Source organism: Hyalella azteca, unplaced genomic scaffold (assembly GCF_000764305.2).
Source record: "Hyalella azteca isolate HAZT.00-mixed unplaced genomic scaffold, Hazt_2.0.2 contig7572, whole genome shotgun sequence".
NCBI lineage: Eukaryota > Metazoa > Arthropoda > Malacostraca > Amphipoda > Hyalellidae > Hyalella > Hyalella azteca.
The window spans coordinates 64824-83731 of NW_025937694.1; the positions used below are offsets into that span (position 1 = coordinate 64824).

General features: G+C 38.3%; 1 protein-coding gene across 1 annotated transcript; it reads right to left on the minus strand.

Moving 5' to 3' along the window:
- Positions 1-1547: 1547 nt before the first annotated feature.
- Positions 1548-13009, minus strand: LOC108664542 (isocitrate dehydrogenase [NADP] cytoplasmic). The gene is made up of 10 exons (XM_018151148.2): positions 12868-13009; positions 10164-10309; positions 9766-9853; positions 9415-9603; positions 9004-9124; positions 7328-7456; positions 6985-7142; positions 6508-6642; positions 5621-5783; positions 1548-3134 (listed from the first exon to the last, which is right to left on the minus strand). Exons 1-10 carry the CDS (start codon positions 12881-12883, stop codon positions 3053-3055), a joined length of 1227 nt encoding a protein of 408 aa, XP_018006637.1. The 5' UTR covers positions 12884-13009; the 3' UTR covers positions 1548-3052.
- Positions 13010-18908: the final 5899 nt, after the last annotated feature.

The window sequence follows — 18908 nt, forward strand, 5'->3', positions numbered from 1 at the left end:
ATCTGGATCATAGGAAACGCCGACACTTCTATTCCATTCTATCATATAGTTGGATGCAAGATTGCATTAAAATACACTTTCAGTTTTAAAATGATAATCGTTTTATGCATCAATTCCTGACAGAAAACTGTAAGGGTTTCTTCATTTGCCGCAACGTCAACGCCAACGGAAACTACGGAGCTGCGGACTGCAGCTACAACAGCGGCAGCCCGGACTACGCACTCTGCTTCTACGCATGCCCCGACGGTTTCTTGTACGACTACGAGAACAAGAGATGTAAGTTCCTAGTACCCTTATTACTTGTAGAAAAAAGTTAGCATTTTCAGCTGTTAAAGTGCATAATGATTCTTTTCCAGTCTTACATCATATTAGAGCTGAAAATGCGCTATTATTTTCGAATTGTTAAAAATAAATGACCGTTTTTTCATCAAAAGCTGTCAGAGGTTGATAATTTTTTTCTAAGAGGTCGAAACAGGGGGAAATTTGTGTTCCGTGTCCTGGCTTAGATCGCCATATTTGTGACCAAACTGAAATGAATATCAGAGCAAATCTCGTTCATAATACTACGAGCAAGCGCGCATGCCCAACAGTGTTAAATGAGTAATGCGTTCGGTGTTATGTAGAAGAAGGCCGATAAGTTTACTTTAACTTCAAATTCCTAACTAAATCATCCTAATGTAGTTTATCTAAACGATAATATAAGTTTTTTTAAAGACCGTAAAAAATATATATTTTTGAAATAGGCTAGTGCATACAAAATGCATAAGCATAACTATTTTGGTTTATTTTTTTCACAGGCCGAAATGACGGCTTCACCTGCTAAAACTAAGCACCTTAAAACATCGAGGAGGAGGGTGACGTGTCACAGGCCAACGGATCAGCGACGACTAGCCTTATGCAGCAGCATGACGTTCATCACTTGACCAATTGTTAATTTTGCACCAACAATGTTCTGGCAAAAGTTTATAGCCTGCTGAAACTTCTTCGCGACGATTTTGCAGTCTATCTGCTAAATTCATTGTCAAGTTTGACATATGCGATTTGCATCGCGTTTATCGTGAAGTGAAGCATCGCTGGCGTGTGATGCATGTTGTGCTAGGTCAACTGGTTCGTGAGCTACCCTTTTTATTTTTTAAACTCTGATGCCTATATCATTAAAATTTAACTTAGAAAGCAATACTTTCATTCACCAAGCACCTTAATTCATGTTTAGCAATACGAGAGTCGGAGGTAAATCAGCTTTGTAGTTCTGGGGAAGTTTGAATATTGAAAAACAATTCTGTCACCGATGCGCTAGCCAATTATCATCGAGGTTTCTAACGAACTCCGCCAATCAACGACGTGAACTGGCGCTCTAGATCATCCTGGAAATTACGGTGAACAAAATAATTGACAATTGTTTAGAATCCAGCATGCTGAAATTCAAATGCGACTAACCAGCAGCTTCATCTCAAGGATTCATTGTTGATATTCTCACGCTATTCGCTGCAGGGATTGAAAGTTCAAAATAATCAAGTTATACTTGAAATAGGACAAAAATGAACCTATTGAACTGGTTAACGTGTAATTATAATCAGTTTAATACTACAAGAAAAACAAGCCCCAACGATGTCTGTGACGAGGACGTACGAACTAATAGAAGTGATGTATAAGACACACAACACAATACACTCGCTACTGTCGAGGTGTCATATAAATTTCAAATTTGAAAAATGTTTTAGCGCAAATGACTCTATTTAACGTAGAAAACTTACTTTATATTTGTCATTTGCCGTGTTTTGAGTGTAAATATATTGTGAATACTCAATTCGATTAGACTCGTTTTAAAAATACGGAGAAAGAACTGAGAATGTCTTGAAATTTCGAGGAAGGCACTAGCGTGAATCAAAAGGGACGTGAGACTAAATCAATGGGCAATAAATGAGAAATAACCTTCATGTTAAATTTCGAGGACTTCAGACGAGCTAAAACACGCACCACAGAAATAACTTGAGGGGGGAATTAATACTTGGCGATTCAGGAGAATATTGACTATTATTAAATACCTTGAAAATTTCCAAGGTTTTAATCCAAAATGATTTGAGGAAACATGGAATATAAGAAGAATAGAAGTTGCTAGGAAGATGCTGTACTCAGGTTTGTAATCTAGATGAACGGCATGTCCAGCAATAACGCAGTTCAAGTCTAAAAAAATAACCAACAAAGACTTAGAAGACAATAAAAAAGCTGCAAAATCGTCCGCAATATAAACTCATCAGAAAGAATAGATAATTATGAAAATCTATTCAGAGTTTAGCATTACCAACAAAATATTCCATCTTGTACCTTAATTCTAAGACAAACACCACGTACACCAACACCACGTAAACTAGCAGCAAGTTTCCCCAGATAAGATAAATTTAGGACAGTTAAATTTTACATAAAAATATAGTGTATATAATGAGAAGAGAATCAAATTCACTGAATATCGAGGGTTTTACACCGGAAAGATTCATGTTTCCCATTATAGTTAAATTATTTGAGGGATTCTTAAAAACTTAAGAGTTCTGATGTGAAGCTCTTATGTCATATTTAAAAATATTGAATAAAGATGAAAAAGATCACTGGTTACCGTCCAATTAGCGAGCCTGATGAAACTGTCATCCCACATTGTCTATACTAAAACACACCACGAGTTTCAAGGCAGTGTTGACCACCTCATAAACATTCAACTCAGACATTATGCTTCCCGACATCAATACAGATATTTGGTCCCATCAAATAGCAAGAACCAAACAAACATCTTATTTATATCACATACAATTTAAATAATTAATAATTCACCTAAAAAAAGGACAAAGAACTGAGTCATTCAGAGTAAATTTGGATCAACAATTTTAACTCGGCAACTACGAAATAATATCAAACCATCAACAAGTACTACATTAAATATGAAATCTATTAGAACTTTGATGTTTCTTAAGATGGAGCTTCTTAGAGTAATTTGTGCGTGAAGGCTCATATACTGAAATGAAGTTCGTTGGACACGTAAGCGAATCAAGCAGCAGGCAAATTAAGCAGCCATTTTTGACTGCAAGTTACTGGCCAGCTTATCCAGGAACTCGAAGGTGTTCAGGTAGTCGCTGCGCGTCACTCTGAAAGGTGAGTGAAAATATTACAAAGCCATCCAAGAATTACCCAAATAAAAAAATTTGATAAATCTGAAGATTTTATTAACTTTTCCAAAGTAGTATGCTTATACTAGAATGGTTTTTATTATAAATGGTCCACGATTTTCTTCAATAAAGTGACAACAACTACTAATGCAAAGAATGTCAAGGAAACGAAATTCATCAGTAATATCAATGATTCACGATGGTTTGAAACAAAGCTATTGTGAAATAGGATGTAGTTAGAAATCTATTCAAACTATAGCTACTGGAATATAACATTCCAATCGAAATAGGAGCAAGATTTTGTAATAGATCAATTTTTAGTCCATTTGCAGGCTTAAAACGCCGAAACAGGTCTATCCTAAATAACCGCAAGTTCAAGATTTGAAATAGTAAGGACTTATAACAAAACAAATGCTCGGTATTAACTAAGTACTGGGAATGCGGAACAACCAAGTAAAAATGAACACAATGGACTAGAGCAGTGGTTCCCAAATTTTTTCAGGCTGGCGCCCCCTTTGGCTCCCTAATGAATTTCTACCGCCCCCCACAGACACATTTAAAAAAATACGCCTCTTTCTTGAAATTTATTACTCTGTAATTTTAAAAGATAAAGGTTAAACACAAATGTGCATTTCACAAATAGAACCCCATTTAGTGAACCAATATGTTTTTCAGCTGTTTTAACTGTTTCAGCACTAGAAACCTAGAACGTCTCGGGCAAATTTACGGCCGGACTCGTGGCCGGTCTCACGATCAATCTCCAAATTCAATTATCAAGTAATATCTCCCAAACTAATGAACGCAGCTCAATGAAAATCGGAACACGTATTCATTAGGACCTAATGGTGATGTTTAGCAAATGAAATTTTTTTAAATTTCGCCTTCATTCGTGAGTTATATTGCGATAAAGGCCGAAATTCGAAGTGTTCAAAGAATTTCTTCCAAACTCCTGAACAGATTTTAACGAAATTTTTAATATACATTCCTAACTACCAAGCGGTGATTTTTTGGTTCATAATTTTTTTTATTTCACTTCCGTTTGCAAGTTTTTTTTTTCATTTCACCGTCAATCTTGATTTCACACTTCCTTATATTCGGCCGTTTCGCCGGGAAATTTGTCGCTTAAATTCGCGGCGATCAAGAAATTTCTTCTAAGCTACTGAACAGATTTCAACGAAACTTTGTATACCCAACCTCCCAACGGAGATGTTTAGCTCGTGACAATTTTTCTATTTTGCTTTCGTTCGCGAGTTATACAGATATAGGAGAAACGACCAGCTTTTCTACCACCCAGGTTTAACCAAGAGCCGTTTACGTATAGCCGTATAACTCGCAAACGAAGGCAAAATCGAAAAAAATGAAACGAGCTAAACATCACCGTTGCTGAGGTTAGGTATTTAAATACTAAGTTTCGTTCCAATCTGTTCAGTAGTTTGGAAGAAATTTCTTGGTTACTGCGAATTTAAGCACGTATTGCTGTTTAAAATCGCGAATGAAATTGAAATAAAAAAATATAACTCAGTATTTACTTCAGTGAGTGACAGAGAGCGCATTTTCTCGTCGACGAAAACGTGAAGTCACGGACAGACGGACGGGCGGACAGACAGACGGACAAGACGAGCACAAAAGCGCCTTTTTTTCGATAAATGAAAAAATGCGCTAAAAACTCGCGAACGAAGGCACAATCGAAAAAAATTTTCCGAGCTAAACATTACCGTCCGGTAGTTAGGACTGTAAATTCAAAATTTCGTTCGAATCCGTTCGGTAGTTTGGAAGAAATTCCTTGCTCACTGTGAATTTCGGCCCGTATTGCTATATAACTATGGCAAAAACAAATGAAAGCAAAATTCAAAAAATTTTCAGGATCTAAACATTACCGTTAGGTCCTAATGAATACGTGTACCAAGTTTCATCTAGTCAATTAAGTTCATTAGTTTGAGAGATATTCCTTGATCATTGAATTTGGAAATTGGCTGTGAGATCGGCCGCGAGTCCAGCCGTTAATTTGTCCGAGACGTACACCCAGGAGAGGTTAAAAAGACAAATCTGGGTGAAAAAACCATCGCTGGGAGTCATGCGCTGCACGTGTTGTGTACAAATCGTCAAACAAACGTTCGAACTTTTGTCTTCGACTTGCGGCCCCCCTATCACCCCCCAACCGCCCTTTTCTTCCTTATCACCCCCCAAAATCTTTCCACCGCCCCTAGGGGGGCGATATCGCCCACTTTGGGAACCACTGGACTAGAGGCAGGGAATAGGAGCTCCCTGAAGATATCGAAAATGAAAAACTTTATAAGAGAAAAATTGATGACATTCGAATACCAAAAATGAAAATCTAGAGGATATCGAAAATGAATACTCGTAAGAATATAAAAAATTAAGACCCAAGAATAGAGAAAATTGATTCACATTCAAGTATAGAAATAATTTCTAGAGATTAGGCTGAATAAGGAGCATGCGCTGACCCGTTGGTGCCCTTAATGCAGATGGCGAGGTCCTTGGTCATGTGGCCGGCTTCGATGGTCGCCACGCACACATCTTCGAGCGTCTCAGCGAAGCGCTGCAGACGCGCGTTGTCGTCCAGCCTGGCGCGGTGCAGCAGCCCGCGCGTCCACGCGAATATCGAAGCTGCAGCAAAACTCTGATTATGCATTGAAGAAATGAACAAGCTTCTGTGTATAGGTGGTAGCACAAAGAAAGGTAAACTTTGGATTGTGCTCTTGAATCTACTGAACTACTTGTGCTCTTGAATCTACAGTACTGAAGGAATGAACAAACTTCTGTGTGTAGGCGGCAGCACACAGAAAGGTAAACTTTGGATTGTGCTCTTGAATCTACTGAACTACTTGTGCTCTTGAATCTACTGTACTGAAGGAATGAACAAGCTTCTCTGTGTAGGCGGTAGCACAAAGAAAGGTAAACTTTGGATTGTGCTCTTGAATCTACTGAACTACTTGTGCTCTTGAATCTACTGTACTGAAGGAATGAACAAGCTTATGTGTGTAGGCGGTAGCACGCAGAAAGATAAACTTTGGATTGTGCTCTTGAATCTACTAGAGAGAAGAGTGACTTCGTTGGTGTTGGTTTGCGAAAACTGAATTAGATTTATGCTCGCATGGTCATGATTTTATTTACTTCACTTTTGAGGCAAATAGAATATTCAGTGAGAAAAGTGTGAGAATGGTTTACGAAATTAGATCTGTACTTGCATGGTAATGAATTTAATTAAAGCTCTCTTGAGGAAATAAAATAGTACGATGAGGAAGCAATTCGTATATAATATCTCGCCAATGGGATTGGTAGGGTTCTCCAAATAGTACAATGAAGAAGCAATTCGTATATAATATCTCACCAATGGGATTGGTGGAGGTCTCCTTGCCCTGCTGGTGCTGGCGGTAGTGACGCGTGACTGTGCCGTGCGCGGCCTCAGACTCCAGTGTGCGGCCGTCGGGGCATACCAGCACGCTCGTCATCAGGCCCAGCGACCCTGGCCACAATGTTCTCATATTGAACTAGAAATGAAGTCTTTATAAACGGATATTATGCACTTACTCAAATAAACTTTAGACCGGGATATTTTCGGTAGTCAAGTCCTCATTATGTACAGTGTTTCCATGCGATGACTTAATACTGTTCAACGCAGTCAAGCAGTCACGCCACATTTTCTGTAGCCAAGGCACCTCACTCCACATAGTATACTGTTTATCACTTACTGCTGTCACGCTACCTCTTCACAGACGCGTCTACTGCCGGGGGTTTTACACCAGTAAGGGTAAAACGCCCAACTGAAACAATATTACACTTACGTACATTCAACAGTTCGACTCACCAAAGCCTTGCGCGACAGAGTCGCTCTGGACGTCGCCATCGTAGTTCTTGCAGGCCCACACGAAGCCTCCCGAGCTCTTCATGGCCTGGGCGACCATGTCGTCGATGAGGCGATGCTCGTACCACACACCTGCTGCCTCATACTTCTCCTTGTAGTCACTGAGAGAGGTTAGGACGATAACAATTTTTCTTTGCGACAGTTGATGCAGAGATTAAGGTACTTAAAATACACTCATATATATTAAAAAAAATTTTTGTGAATGATCTGAAAAGATATGTGTCCTAATCAATTAACCTAAGCGAGTTTAAACGATAAAATTCAGACCAATAGTTTTCAAACATACCTCTTATATATCTCCTCAAAGATGTCTTTGAAGCGACCATCATATTTCTTGAGGATGGTATTTTTTGTGGACATGTAGAGCGGCAACTTGCGGTCCAGAGCAAACTTGAAGGACGAGTGTGCAAAGTCTCTGTAAATAAATTATAGTCAATAGTTTACATTGCAACATACAGGGGTTTGACAAAATAAGGGAAACGCCTGAGAAATTCACAAAATATAATGAAGTATCTGGTGTGGGTCCACTTTTTGCGGCAATTACAGGCTCAATTATCCGAGTTGGTATTGATTCATACAAATTGTGAATTGTTTCCAAAGGAATTTTAACCCATCCTTCAGTTAAAAGTCCCTCCAGCTCTTTCAAAGACAATGGCGGCGGGAATCGACTTCTGACTTGCGTCTCTAAAATCCACCATAAATGCTCGATAATATTCAGGTCTGGTGATTGTGTTGGCCAAATGAGATGCTCAATTTCATCAGAATGTTTATCGAGCTATTTTTCGACAATTCTACTGCTTAAATCGGGGCTTTATCATCGCGAAAGATGACATTCCCTTCCTGAAGCAGTGCTTGAACCATTGGACGGCCTTAGTCCTCTAAAATTTATAAAGTTGAGGTTAGAATTAAAAATCATTGCTCTGCCAGATTTCCAAGAAATAAGACCCCATATCATCACAGATCCCCCGCCATGTTTTACGTTTGGGAGGAGGAAGCGGAGATTAAATGTCTTTTAGCTGTCTCCAAGCGTAAACTCGACCAGAGGTTGGGAATAAGGTAAACGATTCGTCAGAGAAAATCACATTTTCCACTACACCACTCACACCTAGAAGCAATTGTATTTGAAATAATATGTTTTATAATTGCAGCTCTTCCAGAGACTCAAGATCTGTGCAGCTCTCGGCGGACAGTCTTTATGGAAACTGGGTTCTGTAGGCGTCCATTGAGGTTTTCAGTAATTTTAACAGTCGTGGTTTTTTGATTGTCCCTCACGATTCCATTTAGGTATCAAAGGTCTCTCTCACACGACTTCGACTTTCGGTCAGAACTGTGCTTTTCTGAGGACGTTTTTCTTTCTCTTCCAAAAGCAGTCATTACTTTTGAAACTACCTCTAGAAACGTCAAGCATTCGGGAAGTTTTTGTCACACTAGCACCTGCCATACGGGCACTAACAATTTGGCCTCTTTAGAAGTCAGAGAGGTTTGCAATTTATATGTTAGGTTATAGACACAAAAATTTACTAAAAATATCTGGGCATGGATAAAATATTAATTAGCAGCAACAATAAACAATAAAACATAAAAATATATCACGTTTTCATTGTTTATAACATGTTAAAAAATTACGATATCAAAATGTCAGGAGTTTCCCTTATTTTGTCCAACCCATGTGTTATATGTAGCTAACATTTTAACCTAATAAGAAAGAAGAGGTTAATATTGCAACAACTCTGGTAAAAGTTAGTACATGCTGGATAAATCCAAAATTATTCCAGCAAGGGTTAATGTTAAACAATTGTTGTCAAGATACGTTTTTTTTTAATTCTGAATTGAAAATCTAGAATTATATAACACTGTATAAGGTATGAGTAAAGGTTGTACAATACCTAACATGGTTTCACAGTTGTACATAAATCAGCAGGATAAAAGTAAAAGAGCACGTTGCATTTTTGCACAGCTCACCTGATGCTCTCATCAGTATTGAACATTCCGAGAGCAACGCCAGCGCCCTTGAAATCATTCACAACTTGAGAGATCACCTGGCCATCTTGCCCAGTGAAGCTGAGAGTCAGCTGACCAGGGCCTGCATGACGCGAAAATTATCAGCATACCATTCAAATCATGATGAATTGCCACCAAATGCATAAACGATTACTACTTGTGAAGGCTGTAAGATTTAACACATGACCATTTTTTCTAATACATTTGTTGTCTGCCATGAATGATGGCATTTTGTAATAAAATTAAAATCATATAAGGCCTGAAAACTTCATTCAACCATGAACACCTCACACTTGGATTGAGAGGGAAGTGAAAGAAAGGTATGGTTAAGGTAAAACAGTGTATTGGCAGTTTGGCACACACAAAACTCACCAGGAACAACAAAATCCACACACTTGTACTGGTCAGCATGAGCATGTCTGCCAATAATTATGGGCTTCTCCCAGCCTGGTACAAGCCGAGGAATATTCTTACAAATGATGGCCTCCCTGAACACAGTGCCGCCAAGGATGTTGCGAATCGTGCCATTTGGAGACCGCCACATCTTCTTCAGCTTGAACTCTGCAAAAATAAAATTAAAATTGAATAAAATTGTACAAGGGTAAGCATACTTGAAAGTATCCTTCTGAAATTCTAAAACTTAGTGGACTGAATTTCACATGTATAAAAAGCATCCATTTAATAGCAACATATTTCAAGTCATTTCTAGGTATTGCTGCCAACCTTCCACTCTTTGTTCATCAGGCGTGATGGTGGCACACTTGATCCCAACATTGTACTTCTTGATGGCATTGGCACAGTCAACTGTAACCTGCAACAGGCAAGATCTCAGGTTATATCAATGTCAATTTTCGAGTTACTTCTAATTCAACACTATAACCTTGATCAATTAATTTGAAATAATGACTATATACTGCTAACATTCTTAAGTCTACTTACTTTACCATAATAGTCAAATTTTTAGGACAGTGTAAACTGTAAAGAAATAAAATTTTATTCTCTTTGTTTTGAATATCTAAGCTTTGTTGACCTAGAACCAAAACATTTGAGATAACCAGAAAGTAAAATTCAAATAAATGAATATTTTTAGCTGAAATGTTTCTCACACGGGCATTACTTACCTGATCATCTGTAGCATCTCTGTTTTCAATTCCCAGATCATATGTATGGAGTTCCACATCAAGGAAGGGGAGGATGAGCTTTTCTTTGATCAGGTCCCATATTATACGAGTCATTTCATCTCCCAAAACCTCCACAACAGGGCCACCTGAAACCAATAAGCAGTCATCAAACATTGCCACATCCCACTTGACATTACAGGGCTTCACAAGACTACTCAGAAGTGTAAGGCTGGGTTCACACCATACAGCCAGGCACATGCCAATGGTATGAATGTGCCTGCAGTGAGTGAACCCAGCTTCACTGAGTAAATGTCAGATTGAAAAACATAAATCACTAGAATAAACAACAAGAGGAAAAAATCAATCATTAGGTTAGGTTAGAAATTCAACCACTTTCAGAACCAATTGGTTCACTTGGTCAATTAAATGCATAGTGCCAAACCAGATTTTTAACAATCAGTTCATTTTTAAATTCCTCATGTACTCAAGATTTAAACCAAATTCTTATAATAATTCTGATATCTATGATACTTTACTGTTCTATTTATAGGACTCATAATCACAAAAGAACTTGAATAAGAGTTCAAAAATAAAGTCTCTGCTATGACACTCTGAATTCAAATGTATGGTTTACAAAAGTCTCTTGACATTGATTGCTGATGTAAAAACTAGAAATGTGTTTATGCTAGTAATTTGTCATAAAAGTTGTATCCCCATAATAAATACTACCATCAAACAGGGAAACAAGGGATGGGATCATGGGCGGGGTAATAAGGAACAGTCCTCCAAACATTTGTAGAATTGTTGTAGCAGCCAAATTAATTTAAATATTGCAAAACAAAAAATAGTGGCATATAGTTCAACATTTTTTCTATCTATGTAGCATAAAGCAAGTTAAGAAATCATACATTTACCATCTCTAAAAAGTTCTTGAAAAAAAGTGTGAAAAGTGAAATTTTGGAAAAATACCGGTATTATTGCAGATTAACTACATCCAAAAAAAAGGGTGTTTTTTTTTTAATTATATGTTTTTTGGGGTGTAGATTACGAATCTGAAATCCATTTTTGGCGGTCGGCATCGGAAAACCGATTTTTTTCGCGACTTACTAACATGGGGGTTACGTAACTTACGTTACCCACTCACCTTTATTTACTAACATGGGGGTTACGTAACTTACGTTACCCACTCACCTTTATATAAAGGGTCGGATTGTTCATCGAAATTTTACAAAAAGCTCTTAGGTTGGGTTAAGTCAGCCAAGTTCCTTTTTTTAGATAGCATTTTGATCTAAAAGGAACCTGGGCGAACCAACCCAACCTGCGAGTTGGCGTTAGGTTGTGATCTCTCAATGTGGCAATGTATCTCCAGATTTATGGACAAAGAAGATGAAAATGTTACCCGTTGCAGTGCAACGGGTAACATTTTTGTCTTCTTTACCCGTTGCAGTGCAACGGGTTAGGCATTTTTAGCGCGATTTTTGGGTCGGAAAAAAATCGGTTTTCCGATGCCGACCGCCAAAAATGGATTTCAGATTCGTAATCTACACCCCAAAAAACATATAATTAAAAAAAAAAAACACCCTTTTTTTTGGATGTAGTTAATCTGCAATAATACCAAAATACCTCTGCTAAGGTCTGTATCAACAACAACAAAAAAATATATTCACCATATTAAAAAATTTTACTCACAAAAAAGTTGCACAAAGGTGTTGGCTTAAAATGTGATTGACAGAATTAGCATATCTCATTCCAAAAAAAATGGCAGCCATTTTTGCATGACAGGGTAATAAGGGAGACGGGAGTAGCCTGAGTCTGAGTGAGACCTGAGTAGGGACACCCTCCAGGGGCCCAGGGTAATAAGGGACCCCTCTAAAATAGAATTTACAGCAGCAAAGGTTAGCAAAGCCTTGGTTAATGGTTAGCAAAGCAAAGGCTCCAGTTAAAAAAAAAAACTTATAAAAAAACCTTATACTCCATTCTAAACATGGAATCTTAAAAATATTTATATTTCCTACAGACCTACATTTCCATTATTCATTTAAATGTAACTTATACCTACTTAATTTTAGAATTTCAAGTGACTATTGTCTAAGATCTAAAATTAAATTATTTAAATTCCTATGTTGGGTCCGGGTCGGACAGTTGGTCAGAAGTTCCTGTCCTGAAGAAGAGGACCAAAACTAAAAGCAGGTGCCCTTTGCCAAGACTGAAAAGTAGGTACCCCAAAGTCTAAACTCCAAGTCTCCAAGAGGCAAGAGCCAATCCTAGAATTGCAGTTTGCATCCCACCATGATTGTGATTAGAGCCTTATAGTACCCACGAATGATGTATGCCTACACAGCCTACTAGGCTACTACTATCCCTTATTCAGGTCCCCAGGCTCAGGCTGCCCCTGGGGCCCTGCCCCTTAGACGTTAGAGGAGTTTTCCTCTCCTGCTCTAATTGCTAGGCTTCATAAATAATCTGAGACACAGGGTAAGTAAAAACAAGATTACTATGATACAAATTAAATCCATGCTTAGACACTGGCAGTTTCAAATTACAATTTGGACTTTTCGCAGTGATAAACCTGAAAGTGAAAGGACATAGACTGGTGGACATTGATTAGAATAGAGTCGATGATAGACAGTTATTAATTTAGACACCACATGCAGGTGCAAATGACTTTCAAATATTCAACTTCACAAAAACACAAAAGACTTACAGTGAATTTTAGTCATAATGAAGATTCGATTACGGCAAAAATTCCAGTTAATAACTTCGAGTCTTCGACCAAGCGGCTATCTGCTAATTCTGCTTGGAGCTTGGACACAGTAACACACAACTGACAACTCCACGTCTCTCAAATTCTGCTCTCTGGCTGATCCGGTTCAGCTTTACACAAAAATATCATATGTAATTTGATTAACTGCATTCGCTTTGCACCGGTTTATAAAATAATGTTGTTTATCCATGAGCGCACATTTTTTAGTTAAAATTATCAATTAGAACACGTGAACAACTTTTTCATAGTATGATTGAAAATTGAGAATTTTCGAGTTTCGACGTTTGAAAAATGTTTCAAGACCTTATAATCTTTTTTGCCGAAAAATTATCTTTATCAGACAATAACGAAAAACTGTTTTCATAATAAAATACATAATTTTATACTTTTCAAAGATGTATTGGGTAGTGTAAAATGCGAATAATTTTTAGGTATTGAGGAAAATAGAAACGACTCTAAAAAACACGACGTATCATTTGTTAAATCTATTGCATCTGCGGTAGGACTACCTCTGTGAATAGGAAAGTCCGCAGTCATTTAATCGTTCATCGTATTGCCTGTGGCTGCCCGTGGACTTCCCAGCACAAGTTCACGGCATGTCCAGACTTGACATTCAACGCCAGCTCAAGTGCATGAGATGAGCAATAAAAATCTTGTCGAAATTGATATCGCCAACGAATATATAGGCGATATCAATTAACTGTTGTTTCTTAAGTGATGCCAGTATAAGAAAAAGTGCATTAGCAGCACGAATTATAGGTTTCATGAAGCTTAATGAAACTTTGCTGGGAAAATAAAATTTATACGTATCAAAATCTCAGATTTATAAATGGTGGCATCATAAATCGATCATTAGCCTCATTCATAAATGTGAATTGGAGAAAACACCGCAAAACTGCACAAGTGGTATCGATAAATTTTAAGAGACTCATTTCCGCGTCAATTTCATAGTTTTTGTGTTTATTTTGACGAGTTTTCACAGCCTAATCCAAAAGTGACGCGGCTCAAGTGAACGTATGTAGTACTTAAAAATGGCACCGTGAACTGTCTGTGGTACCGCTACTTTACTGTAGGAGTTAGATAAACACTTCCCTTACCTTAGTATTGAAAATCAATATAACTTCGAAAATCATGAAAAATTTTACTACCACCTAAAAACTTTACACCTCATGCCAAGAGTTAAGAAAACTCGTACAGTTAGAATTGACTTCTTTAGGGAGAAGTCTGCAGGGTTGTTTAAGTATGGTGAATTGAGATATATAAGTTGCAACTGAGGTTCCTCATCCTCTCCCTATTGTTCGTAGTATATAGGCATCACGTGGGGGCTTAAGTGAGAATCCAAAGGTTTAGTATGTTTATTGAGGGGATGAAGAAAGACGGCACGACCAACACCTGTGTACAAACATGACATAAACAAAAATGGAATAATGTTTCAAGAAATAATGAATACAATTACAATTCAGATATTATGAGGTTGAATAGCTATCTGACTTTGATTCAGAAGGTTGACTAAGCATAGCACTGACACAAAACGGCAGAAAACGATATTAAAAATAAATTGAGAGCAAGCCATGATATAGTTCTCACGGTTACACTTTGAAATATTTAATTACAATTAGCTAAATTTAAATTTAACGATCGGCTGAGCCTCTTACCCCGGAGTCCGGACCAGATGTTAACACCACGGCGTCGTCTAGAAAATGACTTAGCTAAACAATGCGCGATTGGCAGATGGTTCTCCACTGGCGTTCTTACGAAATTTTCACAATATTCTTTTTGGTACGATTTAACAAAATATTTTCGACATTTACTAAACTTCATCATTCCGTTATTACAAGAGTGTTATTCGTACTCGAAAATTGATCATTAACTACTGTATATTTTATAATGGTTTAAAGTGAAATTGATGAAATCCGAAATACGTAATCGAAATCATGATCATTAAGTAAGATATTGTTACAGAGGTCGATAATCACGAGTTTAAAGGTTTAATAAAATTAATTGTGGCATTCGAGAGAAATGCTAGTGCGAGATGTGAATTCGAGTCACTACACTTCTCCCTGATTGGCTTGGAATTGGGGTGCCTGCTGACCTCCGGTTAGGACCTTTAGATCTGTCATTCACGATGCATAAAAAATATTTTACTAGCATAAAAAATTAAAAGTTCACGTCGCAATCGGCAGTTAAGAAGAATTAAATTAATATGTATTCACTACAATTTTAAAAGACTAAAACATTTACTCATAAATGCCAGCATCCTAGAAATAAACTGAAACACTGTAGGGTAACATGGGGCAGCGAGCCCAGTGCGGGTCATGGGCCAAAAGCGGGTTTCCCGCTAAATATGGCAGATATTGGTCCGTGTTCTCTACCGCCGGTCGACAGTTTCACTGGGATGAAGTGTACGGATTTACGTTTTGCTAAGTGTTTAATTGCGTTATTAAGTTATTTGTCAATAACTGTTTTAGCCCAGATAATTTTTTTGCTGCTAAATAATACTGTTTTGATTACTGTAGATGAAGCTTTTGAAATTAATGTGAATTATATTTCGAAAGTAATATTTATTGGGATAATTTTGAGATCAAGTTTAGACTATTAGCTTTTAAAATAAAGTGTTGACACGATTTAAATTAAAATGATACCTACTGGGGCAACGGGCCCACGCGTGTCACGGGGCAAAGCGCCCATGGTGAAGTCTTGTGTTATGCATCATTTGATTTGTCTCAATGACTTTTTCAAAACTATGACTAGCTTATTAAATTACAAATTACACTTCATATTGCATGTTTTTTTATTTGCCGCCTCAAGGCATCAGATTCAGATTCTAGTTATTCGTATTTATGACCCCTTATCGAGTTATTGACTCTTGCCTTGCCAAAAGTTGATTTCAGTCAACACCAATGAGCCAAAAGTTGATGAGTTTTTATAGCGTTGGCTGAAATCACGATTAGGTACGAATTCTCTGCACATAATATCTCGATTATGGACGAAACTTGAAGGAAGTTTTTTTTTTGATCAACTAAATACATTTTTTCCATTCAAGGATACATTTTTTCATGTCAAGGACGGATTTTTTATCGCTAGGATATATTTTGTAAGTCAAGGATATATTTTTTTATGTCAATGAAATATTTTTCTTCACGTCAGTGATAGATTTTTTAAGCCAAGAGTATATTTTTTTCAAGTTAAGGATATGATTTATTGAGTTGTTAATAAATGAATGAATGTCATATTTTTTATTATATTTTTCTTATTTTTAAGTGTAAAGTGTTGTTTTTTCATTTTTAAACAAAAAATATACAATTGTGGTAAAGGGACCAAGGGTGGGCGCCTGTCCCCAAGGGTAGGGCAATGGGCCCATTTTGACACTTTTTACAAAATAGTGTTTCATTAAAAATTGAATAACCCTATAGGCGTCTAATTCACATCATACATTCCTCATTAGTTGTACCTTTAAACAAAACAAAGAACCATCTCGTATCAATTGATTCCTAATCAAAATTTTAGTTTAAAAAAAATGAGGGGGTGCGCTGCCCCATGTTACCCTACTAAAACATTCGGCACGTTACCTTTGCCTTCCCACCCTTCCCTCTCTCAACCCTCCACTCCTCAAGACCCCACTCTTATCATCCTCCTCCTCTCCCTCATCCACAACACTTTCTCCAAATATCTCTTCACACTCTCAAACTCTCCCTCAGACAGACCCACATTCATTGCCATCTTCTCTTACTTCGCTTGTTCTCTCATGCACTACTTCCTTAATCTCACCTCCCTCATTAAGGATCACCTCTATACTTGACTGACGCCCTCTCGTATACGCCCCACATTCCATCAGCAAGTGCTCCTGTTTCCGTGTCATCCCCATCCCACATAAAACATTTATCTTCCCTCATCGCATTCCACCTGTATGTAGTCCATTCACACCTAGCGCCCCTGCCTTCACACAAAAGAGGTCTCCACCTCTTCTACCATCATAAATACATTCGTATTTTGGCATCGCTTTCATCTGATATAATTTTAGGGCATTTTTTCTTCATTCCTTGCTTCCACACCTCCAGCCCATTGTCTTTCACTCGCTTATTCATTTCTCTCTTGCACTCTCTTTCATCCCACTGACCCACTCTATCCCAGCCGCACCCTGCACTGTCACCACCCATTCGTCCTTCGGCCCAGCCAAAGCGAACCTATATGGATGCTTCTTGCATACCACACTTTCGTACCACTGCACGACATCTACGTGCCCATTTGCTGACCTTTATGTTTCACTTATACACCTATCGTGCCCAACGTTCTTCGTCAATTTACTCGTCTCACTTTACACTGAAAAACTGATTTAATTCGTCTCATTTTAGGTACTCCATCTCATGTCCCCTCTCAGGGTCTCCACCGCAGTCCACCTGGGGGCTCCTAGAGCCAATCTCGCCACTCTATTCTGTACTAATTCCAATTTATCTAGCTCTTCATCACATCATGCTATCACATCCAATCCATACATAATACTAGGAACTGCCACTCTCTTGCACACTTCCCTCAATACTTCATGCTTACTCGCTTTCACTTTTGCTGCACTTCCATGTATACCAAACCATTGATTCGCCTTACTTAAATTCGCGACCTTTGTTCTCTCACATCCCTCTTGGTCCCCGCACACCTCTGAGCACCTAAACTCATTTGTCCTAACAATCTCATTCCCTCCCAACAGCCACACTCTGCCCATATTCTCAGCCGATCCATTTACAACAAGTACTTGCGTCTTCTTTGCACTGAATAGCACATTGAAGTCACTCATATACTCTGTCACACAGTCCAGCATACCTTGTAGTTATTAACTATTTCCACTCATAATCACAGCATCATCAGTATGCAGAAGGTATCAAGATTTTTTGGGAACATGGCTCCGAGTTTTTTTCCTGTACTTAAGGCTGCCACGGCGCAGCATGAATTTTTGATCGGTTGTATGTGTTGTTGTGCTAGATACGACACCATCTTTATATAAGTGGTAGATCAAAGAAACGAAAACGACTCGTTTATATATAATTAATATTCATGAGTTATTAATACACCTGTAAATAGTGGTATTTCACGTATAATAAACTATAGAACTAATATGAGCCACTCAAGAAAACAGTACATTGAAATATTACTATAGAATGAAGTGAAGTAAGGCAAGTTCAAGCGGCTCACATCAACAGCTGGTTTTATTGGCGCGCCAACAAGCGCAAAAGAAGTGGTCGGTTAAGTGGAGTTGAGAGTGGAGCCAGGCTACTGGGGACGCGGTGAATACACCTGTGGCAAGTTAGGCCACTGAGGACAGATACACGTGTGGCAAGTTAGGCCGCTGAGGACAGATACACCTGTGGCAAGTTAGGCCGCTGAGGACAGATACACGTGTGGCAAGTTAGGCAGCTGAGGACAGATACACGTGTGGCAAGTTAGGACACCGAGGACAGATACACGTGTGGCAAGTTAGGCCGCTGAGGACAGATACACGTGTGGCAAGTTAGGCAGCTGAGGACAGATACACGTGTGGCAAGTTAGGACACCGAGGACAGATACACGTGTGGCAAGAGGACAGATACACGTGTGGCAAGTTAGGCCACTGAGGACAGATACACGTGTGGCAAGTTTGGCCACTGAGGACAGATACACGTGGGGCAAGTTAAGTCGCTGAGGACTGAGATCTGATGCCGCTGTTTGCATTGAGATAATTTGTAGTCCTCTCGGTTCATGTGTAGTAAAATTAAAACAGCACATTTAACTTACATATTTCTAGTATAATGTTGCGGTGATTCTCATTTTTTTATGTTTGTATATAAATTGCGAACTTATCGTTATCTGTAAATTAACGATATAATTAATAATTTACAGAATTTGTATCAATGAATAGATTTGATAACAATTGCTCGGTAACGCGGCGACGTTACGCGGATCAGTTGTTACGTGAGTGATAAGTGGCAGGTTAACCCGGTCAGTTAATTAAC

Coding starts and splice junctions, on each gene's coding strand:
- LOC108664542 (XM_018151148.2), bottom strand. Junction 9,854..10,163: donor GAGATGCTACAGATGATCAG/GTAAGTAATGCC, acceptor TGCCTGTTGCAG/GTTACAGTTGACTGTGCCAA. Junction 7,457..9,003: donor AATACTGATGAGAGCATCAG/GTGAGCTGTGCA, acceptor ATTTATTTACAG/AGACTTTGCACACTCGTCCT.